General features: G+C 33.2%; 1 protein-coding gene across 4 annotated transcripts in view; it reads right to left on the minus strand.

Annotated features, from left to right (window-relative positions):
* Nucleotides 1-18,105, minus strand: part of ADAMTSL3 (ADAMTS like 3) — a 542,401-nt gene that overhangs the window by 164,432 nt on the left and 359,864 nt on the right. For all 4 annotated transcript variants that reach the window (XM_031955661.1, XM_023496559.2, XM_023496553.2 and 1 more), the window contains one exon: nt 3,477-3,588. In XM_031955661.1, coding sequence (XP_031811521.1) covers nt 3,477-3,588 — 112 coding nt within the window. The remainder of the gene's footprint in view (nt 1-3,476; nt 3,589-18,105) is intronic.

Genomic DNA, 18,105 nt, shown 5'->3' on the forward strand with positions numbered 1-18,105 from the left:
GTGTCAAAATGGATAGTGTGCTGAGTCTGGAATCAGAAAGACCTGAATTCAAATTCTACCTTAAGATGCTCACTAGCTATACAATTCCTGGATGACCTTCCTCTGTCTAATTTTCCTATCTATCTAAATGGAAATAATAATAGCATCTACCTCCCATGGTTATTTTGAGGCTCAAATAAGATAAACTATATATAGCATTTTTTCAACTGCAAAAGTTCTATATTACATTATATTATAGTCCCATACTTACAGCAGTTGATAATAAAAACAATAATAGCTAAAATTTACATAGCATTTATACAGCATTTTAAACTATGTCCTAAGCATTATGCTAAGCACTTTACAATCGTATCTCATTTGATCCTCACAACAACCTTAAGAGGTAGGTGCCACTATCCTCATTTTATAGGTGGGAAAACTAAGCAAATGGAGGTTAAGTAGCTTGTTCAGGATCACACAGCTATTAAGTGTTTGAGCCAGATTTAGACTCAGATGTTCCTCAATCCAGGCTCATCTATACATTGGACTACCCAGCAGTAACTGGAGCTAATTTCAAAGTTTATTAATATCACAAAATAAGTTTAATGGAATTAAGTATTCCTGTCAGAAAAGGATAAGGCAGATGTTTGCTTTCTGTCCCTCTGTTATAACTAAGCCCCCACTTTATTTAGATTTAAAAAAATGACAGCCATTTACTTTTCAAAATACTTGCAAAGATAAAAACCTGGTATTCCAAATTTTTCTTCTCCCCCCCCCCCATGTCCCCTCTTATGGACAGCAAGCAATCCAATTATAGGTTAAACGTGAAAATCTTCTAAACATATTTCCATATTTATCATGCTGTGCAAGAAAAATTAGATCTAAAGGGGAAAAATGAAAAAGAAAAAAAAACAAATAAACAACAACAACAAAGAAAATGAAAATACTACGCTGGGATCCACATTCAATCAATATAGATGTGGATGGCTCTTTCCATTACAAGTCTATTGGAATTGCCCTGAATCATCATATTGTTGAATAGTGTTTAGTCCATCACAGTTGATCATCACATAATCTTGTTGCTGTGTGCAATGTTCTCTTGGTTCTACTCGCTTCACTCAGCATCAGTTAATGTAAGTCTCTCCAGGTCTCTCTGAAATCATCTTGCTGATCATTTCTCATAGAATAATAATATTCCATAACATTCATATACCATAATCTATTCATCCATGCCCCAACTGATGGGCATCCACTCAGTTTCCAGTTTCTTGCCACTACAAAAGAGTCTGCTACAAATATTTTTGCATATATTGGTACTTTTCCCTTTTTTATGATCTCTTTGGGATATAAACCCAGTACACTTTGGTTAGATTTGAGGAAATGAAGATCCAGCATGCCATAGATAGATAAACATTCAGCAACTGGCCTTCACTAGACATGTGACTGTACGTGGAGGTCGGAAGATGAGCTAGTGGATTTTAAATTAAGGTAGCAAAGTGGGCTGGAATCATCTTTCATATATATATATATATACATATACACATATATATAATCCCACACATACATATGTACACATACATGTACACATATATTTATACATATGTATATGCACTTATATACATATATGTATGTGCATGTGTGTATATGTGTATATATGGATGTATATGTGTTCATGTATATATGTGTACAAAGACATATGTTTGTATTTGTATATATGTATATGTGTATATATGTATGTGTATATATATGTAGCCTGAATCAAGGACCTTCTCTCTCCTCACCTCTACCCTGGGGGAAAGATTGATTCCTAAATCTATCTATAAGATGGGTTCTATGTAATTTTAGGGAAAAGGAGAGGTAATCATTTAGGCAATTAAAATTTCCTAAGGAATTATTCAAAATTCAAAATTCAGTTTCCTAAGGAATTATTCAAAAATGAAGTTATAGTCCCCATTTTTGAAATTAGATTCATGTTATTTCTTTTGCATTTCAGAACCAGTATTCTTTTGCCTGAATTGTCCCAGTTACTGATTGCTTTACTCTTCTTCCATACTTTTGTTTTGAAGACAAGTCTTCTTAATTCAGGAGAAATACATTTCACCAAGCCTGAAAAGTATAAGCTTACTAGTTGGTTGAAAAAAACTTATAAAGTATAGCACGGAACATTAAACTACAGCACACAAGGTTAATTTAAGAGCCTTGGAAAATTTATTTTAAGGCACCTCAGAGTGAAGTGGATGGCGAATATATTCTCCACATGATCTGGGTGGTGACTATTACACCATGGGCAGTTTGAACGGAATAAACTCTAAAAGGAGATCCAAGAGCTTATTAGACAGGCCCCAAAGCAAGAATTTGGAGGGCTTAACTGGAAATTATACTAATTTAATTTAAAATGCCAGACAGAGAAATATGAAGAGGAGGGTAAAGGGAATGGAGAATGATGGAAATACTTTAAACACAAAACTGAAATCTCTTCAAGAGGCAGATAAATGAAAGCTACCTTCTAATAAGCACAAAGATAGAGGCTGCATGATCTAGTAGAAAGATCACTAGTCTTGACAAGATCTGGCTTTGAATATCATCTCTGACATGATCCAGATGAGTACAAGCAAGGCACTAAAATTTTGTCAGGCTCAGTTTCCTCATGTTTAAAAATGGGGATCATAATACTCATGAAGATCAAATGAGATAAATTATCTAAAGCATTCTATAACTATAAATAACTTTTTATCAATGTTGGCTTTAATTTTCTAATCAAAATGAATTATTTTAGGAAGCATCAAGGCTTAATTGGGAAACCATTGGAGGATAACATGGGGGTGGGAAGAGGGCATTAGGGCATCTGGTGCTTTGCCTAAATCACTAACTCTCTAATTCACTCTGCTTTTCTATGGGGAATATGGAGAAATGAACACGTTTCATAGAGATGTCATGAAGGAAAAAAGTAATCACATATGTGAAAGAGTCTATACTCTCAATAAGAAGTATTCTTTCTGAATCTAAGTCTTAATCTCTTTTTTGGGAATTAGAAAAAAGCCATAGTATATCCATAGTCATGAGTGCTACAGTTATTTATTTCACTGAGGAAGGAATGATACAATTAAAAATTATGAATTTTGGCATCTTGGTCTTAGAGTCAGAAGACTTGGGTGCAAATAGCACTGCTAATTAGTAATTATGGGATTTTTTAGAAATCTGCTAACCTCTGTGAGTCTTCATTTCTCAAACAGACATGAGGATGCTACATATATATCATCTACTTCACACAGTTGTCTGAAAGCTTAAATGAATAAATAACCATGAGGGAAGCATATGTAGTTGTAAAGGAACTTTATGTGGGTTATATTTATTTCTAATTGTATTTTTTAATTAAATTTGTATTTATCAAATTTGTATCAGTTTCATTGTTTTAATTTTTAATTCACCATTTCAGACATGCAAATTAGCTGTTTCTAATTCATAGGTGAATGTGTTCATGAATATCCTCTGCTCACCTCCTCCGCATGTTACAGTGCAGGGAAAGAAGTCAGTTTGTCTCCACTGATGACTGATAGGTTGGTAGAAGAAGAACTGGACCACGCTGTCTCTGGAGGTAGTATACCTGGTCTAAAGAAATGGTCATTACAACACATTTGCATACTCATATCAGTACTCTCCCAGTGTTTCAATATATAAGCAATATGTGTCAACATTATATGGGAATCACATGCTCACAGATAATAAATTATAGTACAAAGAAATTAACAGTGCAGTGAGCGATCATTAATCATGAATTGCCATTTTCAAAGTATCATCACCTCAGGAATACTTAAGACCATATGACTTTCATGTGACATTTACAGAATTTCCAGATCACTAGGAGTGATTGTACTGGGGAAAGAAAAGTGTTATACAAATGCAGACAATTTCAGCAATATTATCAACTACTATATGAAAGAGAATTTTCTACAAACTATAATTTCTAGATAATTCAGTCCCAGTCCTCTGCTTTGGATTAAACTACCTGGATAATTTAGGAGAAACATGAATTTTGGTGACAAATTATCCAGATTGATCATACTCATTGATCACTCATTGAACAAATTAAGAAGACAACTGCTGACCCTGCATTTCAATGTCAAGATGGATCATTTCCATTCTGTTCCACTGAAAATTATTATTTGTTACCGAACATATTCCAGCACAAAGTTAAGCACTGCACTAATACTGTAGTGCCATAAGGACAAAGAAATTTAATTCAACACTTTAAAGTGCCTACTGTGTATGAATTGATGAGTGTTGGTGAGATGAAACATATATGTCCCTACTTTCAAGGAGTTTATCATTCAGGAGGGATGCTATGATATGTATATAAATAGTTATATAAATTTGAATATGGTAACAAGGTTGATAAGTGTATGTGTGTGTGGGGGACAATTATGAGCATTTGTCAGTCTTTATTCAATCTCTTTAAAAATTCTATATTAATCAGCATATGGGGCTGCAACTGAATTATTTATGTATATTCTACTTCTTCTCTCTTAACATCCTAACCCCATGTCCAGAATTTATCTTCCCTACATATTTTTGATAAGAAAACAAAGAAAATTATTTTTCCTGAAAAATACTACATTTTTAAAATTTGGAAATGCTAATTGTTACTGTCAATAAACGTTTGTCTAAGAAATAACTGTTTATATTTATCAGAGTAAGAGTTAAATTCAGAAAACTGCTATGTTGAATGTCAACTGAGATGTTCAGAACTATCTCCTCTATATCTGATTAGATTGCCTAAATCCCTCTCCTCTTTCTTACATTGAACTGCAATAGTAGGACTATAGCCCCTAAATGTAATCTCAATTCACAGGACTTTTCTGAGGAGTGACTGAAGATGGGATTTGAGATTACAAATAATTGCTTTGTCCCTTTATTCTTCATTGTTTCTATACTACATTCCCCCAGAGTGGCTGTTCCAAGTCTTTTCTCTTCTGAAACTACCCATACTCCCACTTCCTTCTTAATAGAGTACCATGTCACATATTTCACTAAAATTTTTGAGGTTCATTATAGCAAGCTCCATCTCCTTCCCAACTCCAGATTTTAAATCACCTCAGAATCATCTCTTCCCCTTATCCTTTACCAGTCTGCTCTAATTTTGAAGGATGAAGTCAAGACCAAATCCTTTACATTTATTATCCTATGTCCTCTTGTTGCTTCCAAGAAACCTCTTTCTGCAAATTATCCCTCTTCTTTCCCTAGTTTATTTTTATCAATAGGTTCCTTTTCTTCAAACAAGTCCAGTACTTCCACATCCATTAAAAAACATTCAGTTGAATCTACCATTGCTTTAGTTATTATACCTTTTTTATCTTTGTCTCTTTTTTGAATTTGGCACCCCATTATTCTAGACATTTTGTTGTCTTAGAATTTTTATGACATTGTTCTATTGTGTTTCTCTTTCTAGTCATTGTTTTTCCTTGAAGAATTATCATGCATGTCCCATCCCTTTTCTACAGATGTCTACATCCCTTCTAGTGTTCTGCATAGGGCTCTCTTCTTTTCTTTCTCTTTATATTCTCTCTCAGTGAATTTATCAGCTCTTATGAATTAAATTCTGATTTCTAGTCACATGTAGTTCTCATCTCTCTATGGAATTCAGTCCCACACTTTGCATTGCCTGATAGGTATCTCATCTAAATATCTTATAGACATCTGAAATTCATTATATCCAAAGTAGAATTTAAGATCTCTTCACTTACCTATTTTTTCAAGGCTACTATTTCAGGGTAATCCTTGAGGTACGCTCATCCTCAATCATTTGCCAGGTTTGTCTAATCTACTTCTACATCTCCCTCATTTGATTCATTCTCTTTATTCTTTATTTATTGCTAGTTCATGCTTTTGCCATCTCTCTAGCCAGCTAACTACAGTACCTCCATCTGGTATTTTTCCTCTAATCAATCCTTCAAAACAGCTATCAAATTGATATCCTAAAACATAACTGGGCATATCAAGCCAACTCAAGAAGTTTAATGATTAGCTCTTGTTTCTGGGATTAAAAAAAAAAACAAACACAAGTCCCCTGTTTGGCATTAAAACTCTTCACAATTAGACTGAAATCAATCTTTTTAGGCTAACTGCATTTTTTGGTATATGTATCATGGAAACTTTGGGTTATCTGAGTAAGCCTATCAACTCACTTCAATGCATACAATAAAATATGTAGGATTACAAAGGAACACAATTATAACGGAATGAAGTTATGAAACATGTAGTTAAAAAAAAAACAATCTATAGCTCCCAGATTAAGAATCCTTATTCTTTAGACAAAATTGCTGTCCTCACATACAAACTCCCCAATTCTATGCCTTGCGCAAACTGTTCCCTGTGCCTGTCGGACTCTTCCTCTTCACTTACACACTCAGGCTTAGCAGGATTTAATAAATGCTTATTGATTTATTGATCGGTTTTCTTCCCAGACAAATGTTCTATATGGTAGGTGAAAAAAGTAATATTTAAATATTAAATTTAAAAGATGTGAAGTCTAAAGATAATAGCAAATGACTCAATATGGATTTTCCCAATGAAGAAAAATACAATTGAAATGGAGATGACCAGAAGGAAATTCCTGAGATATAAATCAAACTGATTCGTTTATAGCAGTGGTGTCAAACTATTGTAGAAAGGGGAACACTAAACTTTATACAGGAGTCTTTATAGCCTGCTTATTGACTTAGAAAACCACATGTTAACATTATATTCTATTGTATTTTTATTTATTTTGCCAAATGTTTCTCACATATTTTAAAATTTGATTTTGTTGTAGTGGAGCCTCACAAACTTATGACTGATTCCTGTGCTTTAAAATATATAAACCAAATTTTAAAAAATACTGGTTTTCAGGGAGTAAGAGATAGTGAGGTTCCTCCCTGACTATGAATTTGATTACTGCAGGACTTGGAGGAACATTTCATTTTCATTTTGAACATAATAAGAAAAAGGAGCTAACAACAGCAGCTAAGACAAAATCATTTCCTTGCCTTATCTTTCCCTAACTCACTGAGAGTTGGGGATTCCACCCTATCCACCATTGACTCTACAGTCAATGATCTATATCATCTACCTTCCTGTTCCATTTTACTTTCTGGACTCATTTCCCTCTCAACTTTATCTTGAACAAAGTCTCCTTTACCTTAGATTTTATCTTTTACTGTTTACAATTTGCATCTTTTTTGCACCAAGAGAAACTTGGATTTTGCTCTGGATGTTACAATCTGCCTCAATAACTACTGTGTTCCTTCTACAAAAAGGGATATTAGTCACCAAGTTTGATAAGAGACTGAGTTTTTTTATCATGTTCTGGATATGTGTTCCCAGAAGATAGGAGATATTTTCAGTGATGAGTAGATTAAGAACAGCTCTTTATCAAGTGATCACCAGACATCATTTCTCTCTTCTTTTTCAGACCCAATACTGAATGATCTCTTTCATGATATCCCTTATGTATCCCCTCATCACCTTTGGAACATTAGCATTTACTTCCTTCTCTCCTTCCTTCTATAGGACCAGTCTTCTTATCTTTTAGGTCCTTTTACTCCATAGTCTTTATTTCCATTGTCTTCTTCAATGTCTCACATTTTATATCCTCCAAGATTAGATTTCTCTTATACTTCTCTGGATAACTGCTCTTCTTTTCTCCCAAGTTGAAACACTTGCTTATACTCAATTCTCTGCCATTATCATGACTGTTCTGAGCAAGCAAAATTGCTATGACCAACTACTGGTGACTGCAGACATTTGTTTCCCCAAGTGCTCCAAGTGCCAGATGTTGTAAACTGCTCATCAAAGGCAGATGAATCTTCTAGTCTTATTTATTTCATCAGAAAAGCTAACATTAAACTACAAAAATGTAAATAAATAAGTTCCTGTTCAAAGTCCAAGACAAATGGAAACTGAGGACAACTGATAAATTGATCAATTGAGGGTTAACTAGCTGACTACAGTCACTAGCCACTTCCTTTTTTTCTCTGGTGTCTCTAACAATCTTCCTTCTTCCCACTTCTTGGCTGGTCCTTGTCTTGCAGTAAAGTGAAAATTAGCAGTAGTAGTTTGCGGAGATAAGAAACTAGAAGTAGTGTGTTCTGTTTACTCAAAAGGTAGCCTAGAACAATGGAAAGAGAACTGAATGTGGAGTCAAAGGATCTGTTCTTGAATTCTGGCTCTGTGTATGGCCATGGATAAGACTCCTAATATCATTGGATTTAAATTTCCTCATCATCAGATAAAAAGTTGAACTAGATGATCTCTAAGGTCCTTTCAATTTTAAATCTGGGAATCTAATACTGGAGGCTGACAGTAATCAAAGTTAAAAACTTTTGTAGCTGAATAGAAATTTGAAAATAAGTCTTCTAGGTCCTGTAACATAATGGAAATGAAAAAAAAACTATGTCTTTTAGTTGAAATTTAAGACATTTTATATTAAACTTTATTTTAGCTTCTCTAGGGGGTTTTCCTGACTCATAAAGTTACAGCTAAATTCCTACTAATCCAATGCTCCACAGCAAAACTATCTAGCCAACTAGTCAAACAAGATTTGAGAGAGTTGATTTGAGATGTTTCACATACTCTGTTAATCTTTCTATAAAAGCTGTTCATACAACTACATTTCTTTTTTCATTTGGCAAAATGTTAAGATCATATTATTACATAGTAATTTTCAAATGTGCAAATGATTTGGAGATGTTTAAAAAAAAGATGTAGAATTTGCAAATATTGCCCAATGAAACATAATATTATTAGGATAAGCAAACATATTCTTGCAGGTAAGAAATATCCTATTCATGCCTTCTTCACTGTTAGCACAAGGGGGTGCCCAACCAACACCTTCCACTTTCCAAATATTATAAGCAAGGATGAAGACTTCTATTTGCTTCAGTTTCTTTATTTGTAGAATGGAGAAAATAATGGCACTCACCCCCAGTGTTTTTGAAATGATAAAATAACTTAATATTTGTAAATATCTTTTCAAATCTAAGAGCAAATGTAAATGCTAGCTGTTATTTATTATTATCATTACTATTATTTTTATACACAGAACTTCACGTTGACTTTCCAGACAAAATGTCTCCACTGGGTGGCATCTGTCAATAACTGAAAATTCATATTGGCAAGCAGTGTTTATAAAAACCATCACACTGGTTGGCTAGCAGACAATCTTTGTGTAAGTATTTCTTTTGTATCCAAGAATGCAAAGATATAATGAAGTTAAATATTTAAGAAAATAAAGACTCAATGCAGCAATATATTTTGCAAGTACTTTCAGATGCATAAACTTCGTGGTAACAACAACAAAATAATAGTCACTTTTAAAAAAACTGAAATACTATAATAAAGGGAAAGAGACAGATTTTAGAGAGATGAATTATAAAACTCTAAATACCACAAAAGCAATCATTTTCAGAGAGATCACTTATAAGACACAATTTCGTATAGGAAAATGGAAGTAAGAAAACATTTGCACTATAGACTAACAATTCAAATACCACAACCAATCTGGGGAAAAACTGGGAAAGAAAAAGTGAATGATCACCAGATGGCAAAATGTTGGACATCCCATAAAAGTGGGATGCTCTCCAGAAGATGAAAATAAAGTTGTGGAGTGTTTTAAAATGAATAAAAAATGCCAATGGTGAAGGAGATGGGGAAATTAGGTGGCATAGTGGATAGAGTGCTAGAACTGGAGTCAGAAAGACTTATTTTCCTGGGTTCAAATCTGACCTTAGACACTTACAGAAGTGTGATCCTGGACAAATCATTTCCTCTATTTGCCTCAGTTTCCTTATCTGTGAAATGAGCTGGTAAAGGAAAGAATAATCCAGGGATCACAGAATCAGACATGATTGAAAAAGAATCCAACAACAAGAAATGTGAAGGAGTAGCAGATAATAAAACAGCGTAGGGCAAACTGTTAATATTTTTGACATCATTTATTGAAAAAGAAATCTATTTAGGAAGCAGTATTAGTTGAAGATCCACAAATCCTCAAGAAGAAATAAAATATATCTTCTACAGATTTCAACTACCCATTCTTTTGGCACTCTCTTTATATGAACTACCACAACATAAGAGAGAAATGTAGGTGGTGATAGCACTGCCACTGTGCTGGACCATATTACAAAATAAATTGCATGCTGAGGACTGGTTTTGGAAAGGACTTCCAAACTGTGGCAGAATGAGAAATGCATTAGCTACATGAATCCAGGAAAGCAGATTAGTTTTCTACCAATCAAATACCTTCTGTGACATTGAGGAAAGATTTTATACAACACAACTTTTGACTCCTCTTGCTTCTCACTGGCTTTCAATTCTTCCATCTACTTTACTGTAGTCAACAAAATGTGTATATGGAGAGATTGACAAAATCTGTAAACAGACACATGCACAAAAGGGTAGAAATAGCTCATCTCAAGTTTTCATTTTCCATAATCCTCATGAAGAAGACAAAAAGCAAAGCATCAGAAGAAGCAGAAACTGCTGACAGGAAAACAAAATTCATTTAATTTATATGGCAAAAGTTGGATTTATTTTACATGAATTTTGTCCATTTCACATTGTTTTTTTTCACTCTAATTCTGCTTAAAAAGTGATTCTTTCTGTATTTGCCTAAGTGTGAAATACAGGAAATTTAATGATTTTGTTTTGCTCTTAAACTGATGGTGTCTCTGTTCTCAAGTTTGTGCCTGCTTTTCATTAGCTGGCAAAAGCTAAGGAATAATGGATTCCATAAAGTTCAATAGCTTAAAGCTCCATTTGAAACAAGAATCAAAATTCATCTAAAATGAAATCCATTTAGAAAATTCATAACAATCAAATGAATATAAGAAAGGGAGCTGAACCTGTGATTTCAATGGAATAGTAGAGTAGTTTTAAACTCAAAAGGAAAGAATCCTCATAGGCCCTCAAATTCTTTTAGAAAACTACAAATTAACATTATCTAGATTATACTGTCCTTTTATTTATTTTGTTAAACATTTATTAGTTACATCTTAATCTGTTTTGAGTTTTGTCTCATAGTCATGCTGTAAAAGAAAAAAAAGAAAGAGGAGGAAGAAACAACTCCAACTTTTTTTCCATCACGATCTATTGAGTTAGAACTCCAAAATCACAATTTTTAATAATGTGTATGAACAGTAGTGGATACTGTAAGAACCAACTAATCCAGACCATTCCCAAAATATTTATAAATGGAAATAGAAGGAGAAGAACAAATACATTTGAAACGAAACAAAACTGCTAGGATACTTGCTTTAATCTACTTTCATCACTGATGGTAGTAAAAGTACTAAATTTGGTCTCTGAAATCTTAGTATCTAATATGTTATATGACAATGTGGAATGAAACCCAGGGAAATGAAGTCAGAAAAGATGACAGAACCAACCATGAAGAAAATGAATCTAAACTAAAGATCATACAAATGTAAGGATATCAGAGGGTTAATTTTTTAAATATCTAAAGGAAAAGATTCCAAAATAATTTTATGATCATAGTTTACATTATGATAACCCACAAAAGAAGATAAAAGCAACTAGCAATAACATGATTTCTGTCAACTTCATAAAACCTTTATAAAAAACCTACATATGACCTATTATATCAAGTATTTCTGTAATGAAAATGTGAGAAGGAAACAGGAATTTTTTTGCAGATGATTTTCTACATAACAATACAACTTTACAGGCACACACCTAAGAAAAGCAGAGTGGTTAAAAAATACAAAAATGTCAATGGACCAAAATAAAAGCTGAAGTTTAGTTATCTTTAAAATAAACCTTAGAAGAAGAAAATCACTTAAAATAACAAGAGTACTGGAAGTAAAAAAATAAACTATACAATGTTTGCCAAAAGATACCAAGAAAGAAAAATGGCACAGTCAAACAAAACAAGCAAAAATTGGAGATGTTAAAGAAATCATAAAATCAAATAGGAAGCATAAAGAAAGTAGGAATTCAAAATGAAGAAAGTAATTATTATTTTAAAAATCCAAGTCAGATTAATGAAAATTATCAACATGGAAAACACAATTTAAAAAATTAAAAAAAAAAACAAAATTGCAAGACACAACAATTATACAATAGTAGAAGCTATAATGATATATAATGCAGCAGAGCCAAAGATTTAAGCTAAAAAATCATCATCTTGTGTGCAGGGCCAAAGACAATGGGGGAACTCTGGGTAAGATATAAGACCCTTCAGCCCAGAGGGAACCTAACAATGTCTGGTTCTGCTCCCCATCTTCCTTAAGGGTTCTCAGCTTTCCTGAGAAGTCAGGGTCAGTGACAACCTGTGTCGTGATTGAAGCAGAGTGATACCAGGTGATAATTTATATACAAGTTGTTTATGTGGTCTCATGTGCACAATACAAATACTTAGCACATGTGTAGTGTTGCTTTGGTTATATAAGGGTATGAGGGTATAAAAAGGGGAAAGTCCTTGGAATAAACAGACTTCATATTTCCATCATCCTCAGCAATCTCACCTCATCACTCCTCCACTATGATGATATATTTTAACCACCCCAGCATGGGGGCTTTAGAAAGCACAGTACATTTTGTCACCCCAACTTGGGGGCTCTAGAAAACATAATCTTGGTCAAAATATTAGAAAACACACAAATATCCATATAAAAGTCTTGGAGAATATATTCTTTTCTTCAATCACACGATTACTGACAGCAGATTAAAAAATATTATGTTACTATTTCCCACTCCCTCAAGAGAAAAAAAAAACTTCAGAAACAATAGAAATGATCATCAAGACCCCAATAATTAAGAATATGGAGGGTTTTTGAGTTTAGACACATCAAAGAGTTAAACTCCAAGACTACAAAAAATGAATATAGGAGATGTATTTTTTAAGAAACTGACTTTCAAATGTTAGCTTTGCATAATTTTCTGAGGGAAGTTTTAAACAACAAAGTTTCCCAAGAGAAAAGTAAGCACTAAAAAGAATTAAGAGAAATAGTGGTTAGCATGGTATGGAAACTTTTTACTAAATCACTAAATATTTTATAAGGTATTTCAATGGAGAGGAGGGGAAAAAGCTGGGGAAGAAAAACAGTAAGCAATGCTCCTATCTCTAATAAAGTAACTGACAAATTCATGAATGTAAGAAAAAGAAACTTTGTTTATCAGATTCAACTGTTTAGATGAATTATGAAAATAAAATGAATAAGAAAGCTAAATTCTATTCTGAGCAAATGTTCCAAAAATATAAACCTAACAATTATAATATCAAACATAAATGGGACAAATTTCCCAATAAAACTAAAAAGAATTATAAGGTGGTTGAAAAGCACAATTCAAGAATATACTGCTTATGAAAAACATTTTTAATCTAAAAGGATCTAAAAAGATTCAATATTAAAGAATAACTTAAAATTTAACATGCTACTAAACTTTGTCTAAAACACTTTAATCTAAAAACACTAGGACAACTCATTTTACTTATCATAACTTTGTTTCTGTATTATTGGTCAGAAAAATTGTGCCTGAAACATTTGCCTCACAGTTTTACTGCAAAAAAAATTATAAACTTTATGACTCCATAAGGATATGAGTGTTTTTGTTATTATTATGATGATGAGTACGTTTGCTGCTGCCACTGATACTGCTTCCACCAATTCTTTCAATACATAAAATTGTCCAATACCATCAGACTGCCAAAGCTGAAGTCAAATTAGAAAATATTAAGAGTAATAAGGACATAACATTATGTCAGTAAGTTTATATACAAAATGAGACCATATCAATCTTAAATATTTGTTCCTAATCATGAAACAGAAAAAATTAATGAAAGAAAAATTCAATCTAACAAGAAATTCAAGCAAGATTTCTAAAAATCAACAATGAATATATAAATGACACATAGTTATGACTAAAACACACATACACTCCCTACTTGAGTCACAGGACATGAATAATTTACTAAAGAAAAAATATAAGCTGTTAATAACCACATGAAATGATGCTCAAACTCTTTAAGTATTGAAAATATAAACCAAACGGGGGAAAAAAAGATAAAAGCTAATATTGGCAGGATTATGGGGATACATCCATTCTAACACACTGCTGGTGAGACTGCACACTGGCACAAATATTTGTAGAGCAATTTTGAAAAATAATATGCAGTAAGTCACAAAAATAATTCTTTGCAACCTAGCAGCTCCATTTCCAATAATCCATCCTCAAAACATTGATTCATATTTTGAATTTCACTGGTTATAGGTAACTCTCAGTGAGAAAACAATCTACCAATGTATACAACTTTTAATCTAAGATAGTTGCCTAAGAGCACTGAGAAATTAAGTGATTTGTCTAGAGTCACAGTTATTATTCATTAGAAGTAGTATTTGACCTAGCTCTTCATGAATACAAGGCCTATTTTTTAATCCCAAAAATATGCTCTTGCTCATCTGGAAAGCAAAATAAAAGAAGAAACAAAGGGGATCTTTGATCCCACTTACAAAATTTTACATAAAATATTCAGGATGGGTACTATTTAAAAACAGCAAACAATAGGGAACAATCAATATATCAAAATTATGATATATTCATGTAAAGGGATATTATTGTAATCGTTCAGTCATTTTTGAGTCTTTGTTACCCTTTTTTGGCAGAGATACTGGAATGGTTTACCATTTCCTTCTCCAGCTCACTTTACAGATGAGGAAACTGAGGTAAATAGGATTATCTAGTAAATATCTAAGGCTGGATATGAACTCAGGAAGGTAAGCCTTCCTATCTCCAAGGTTCAACATTCTATCTACTGTACCACTTACCTATAAAATGCCATAAAATTAGTATACAATAATTAATACAGGCAAAATTGAAAGACATACCAGGTGAGGTATAATAAAAGGAATAGGCCTACCTTATATATACTAGTATATAAGTTCATTTATGCTAATAACCTTAATCAAAATAAAAAATAAGAAAAGAGAAGGGAAAATGGTTCAAATATAGCAAACCAATCAAAGGTAAAACAAGAAAGAGAATAAATTATCAATTTGTTTGATTCTGCCTTATTGAAAACTGGGATCTGGGAGGAGAATTTTGACTCCTCTGTTATATGTATGATGATTTTTGTTGATAGTACCTAGTTTTATGAGTCTGCAACTAGGTGCCACAGTGGACAAATACCAGGCCAACTCATATTCATGAGTTCAAATCTGACCTTAGACTTTTATTAGTTATGTGACCCTAGTCTAGTTATTTAACCCTACTTGCCTCAATTGCCTGATCTATAAAATGAGCTGGAGAAGGAAATGGCAGACTACTCTGCCAAAGATGTTTGCCAAAAAATTTCTAGCCAAAGAGGTCTGCCAAGAAAATTTCAAGGGCTCATAAATGGTGGGACATGACTGAAAACTGATAACAACAAAAAGCAATTTAAATTGTTTTAATAGCCATTTGCTAAACTATTATTTATCTGGAATTCAAATAAATTGATAACTTAAATAAATGGCATTTTTAGCTTCCCTCATTCTTTAATCTGAAAATTTACAAACCATTTTTTTACAAGTCAGAAAAAAAGAAGATGATATGAGTAATTTTCTGGAGTAAGAAGAATTAACTTTTAGAATGTAGTATAGAGTCTGTATAGAAATAGTAGAACCTATTAAACATGCAGTATGTTTGACAATGGATGCTGATTATTGACATTAGATCATGATAAGAGTCTTTCACTATAACTGAGACTTTGGTTCTAGTCTTAGCTTGGCAACTAAGAAATTCATGTGACTTTGGACACATTCTTTGTTCTAAGGACCTTTCTAGATCCAATACTGTATGGCCAAAGTAGCATTCTAGCTCTGAAGCTCTCATTACCTGAGTGATTATTGACTGTCCACATCACTGTATATTATCAGATCTAGAAAATCAAATTGAACAAAGATTGAAACTCAAGTGACTGCCCCTAGAAAAGCAGAAAAATTTTAACAAAAAGAAAGATTCTATCTGGGATTGGAGATATTTAGGGAGTAGATAATGGGATGCCTAAATCTGGCTGGCTAGAGCAGCTTCTCAAAGGTGATTCAAGCCAGTGTTGCACAATGTCTTGGCTGAACATTTATAGATATCCAGGGCCTCTTCTCTGGATGTTGGCTAAAGCAGTCCAGGATCTTGGAGACACTATTTGCCTTTCCATGAAATGTCAGCTTAATAAGCAAAATGATGACACCCCAGAGACCTTCTGGATATACTTAGATGCTTCCACTAAATTAAAGGGAGAAAAAGGCAATGGGTGAGTTAAAACCAGCCAGTTTGGGGAGAGGGTTTCAGAGGTTCAGCTCCTCTTCAGGATTTGGGCCTACCCAAACCAAATGAAACTAAGTCTGGGATTTGGCTTAAGGTAGAAGGAAGCTGTCCCAGAAGGAAAATGAGCAGGAGGTTTATGATGAACTCTCAAGAGACCCAGGCACTGAAACTGGTGAAGATGAGAATGACACCAAGTTGAAGAGAAGCCACTATTTGTATTTTTCAAAGATTTTTTTAAAAATGTTTTACTTTCTAATGATTCAGATTTCTTCTTTCCTCCCCTCATTCCTTTCCTTTTCCCTTGTTTTGAAGAAAGATTGATTTACAGCCTTGAAACATTTCCCCATAAAATTTTCGGGAGAAATTACCTTCAAAAGATGAAGGCCAAATAAACTTTAAAAATTTGAATAAAACAAGCTAACAAGAACAAGAGGAAGACATGTGGTCATTATGAGAAGGGTTGAATAGGTGACAGGAACTAAGAAGCCTTAGGAAGCTAAGACATCTAGGGGTACAGGTAGGGAAGAAGTAAATTCTAGGTATTAGGGACACAGTCTGAACAAAGAGAGACAAAGCATGGCAAATTCTAGGAGCTGCTAATGGACAACTGTGACTGGAAATTAGTATGTGATAAGGGAACTACTATAAAATAAGTCTGGCTGGAGCTAGAGATCTGGACTGCTAGATACTCTAGTAGATAGAGCTCTCAGCCTGGAGTCAGGAAGACATGGAGTTCCTCAGATACTTATTAGATGTGTGACTGCTTCAGTTTTTTCATCTGTGAAATGAGCTAAAGAAGGAAAAGTCAAACCACTTCAGTACCTTTGCCAAGAAAACCCCAAATGGGGTCATGAAGAATCAGACACGATTGTAACAAATGAACAACAGGCAATTTTTAAACTTACTTTTGAAGAAATAGGAAACCACTGAAAAGTTCTGAATATGGGGATGACAAAGATGACTGTTTGCTAAGTTTACCAATCAACACAAACTGTGCCTTCTCCAGCTTATTTTACAGATGAAGAAACTGAGGCAAACAGGGATAAATGACTATTGCCCAGGTTGCAGAGCTAATAAGTGTCTGAGGCCAGATTTGAATGCAGATCCTCCTAACTTTAGGTTTGGCATTCTATTTACTGCACCATCTAGCTGTCCCAATATTTATACACACATATATGTCTGTGTGTATATTCATATGAATAAGTATATATGCACATATATACATACTATTTTTATACTATCTTTTATCTTTATCAAAATCAAGAATGGAAAATTAATGATTATATTGCAAACCATATATATCATCCAAGATGTTAAAATTTTTTTGATAAGCAGCATTTTACCTAATTCTTTGGAGAAAATAAAAAAAGCTAATTCAATCATGCTTTAAATTGAGTATCTTAAAAATCTTAGTGCAGTCTCATACTATTAAAGCTTAAAACAGCACTAAAATTTTTAGGACACCCTATATATAGCTAACTAAAATAGTTAAATGTTTAAACAGTCTACCCAATTATCTAGTCATTTTGCACATACAGGAATTTAATTAATAATGAAATCTTATTTTATAATTATTCATTTTCAGCCTTTAGTATAAGTAGTATAAGTTTGCTTCTGTATTCATCATGCTGCAAGTATCATTTGAATACACAGTAAGTAAATAGTTTAAGAACAGATAGTCATATTGAATTACTTCCCTATAAAATTATAGAAGGGTAATCCAATGAATAGAGCAAAGGACTTGGAATCAGAAAGACTTATCTTCTTTTATCTTATTCTTTATCTTCAAATCTTGCCTCAGGCATTTATTTATTAGCTGTGTCATCTTGG

This window comes from Sarcophilus harrisii, chromosome 2, assembly GCF_902635505.1.
Source record: "Sarcophilus harrisii chromosome 2, mSarHar1.11, whole genome shotgun sequence".
Lineage (NCBI taxonomy): Eukaryota > Metazoa > Chordata > Mammalia > Dasyuromorphia > Dasyuridae > Sarcophilus > Sarcophilus harrisii.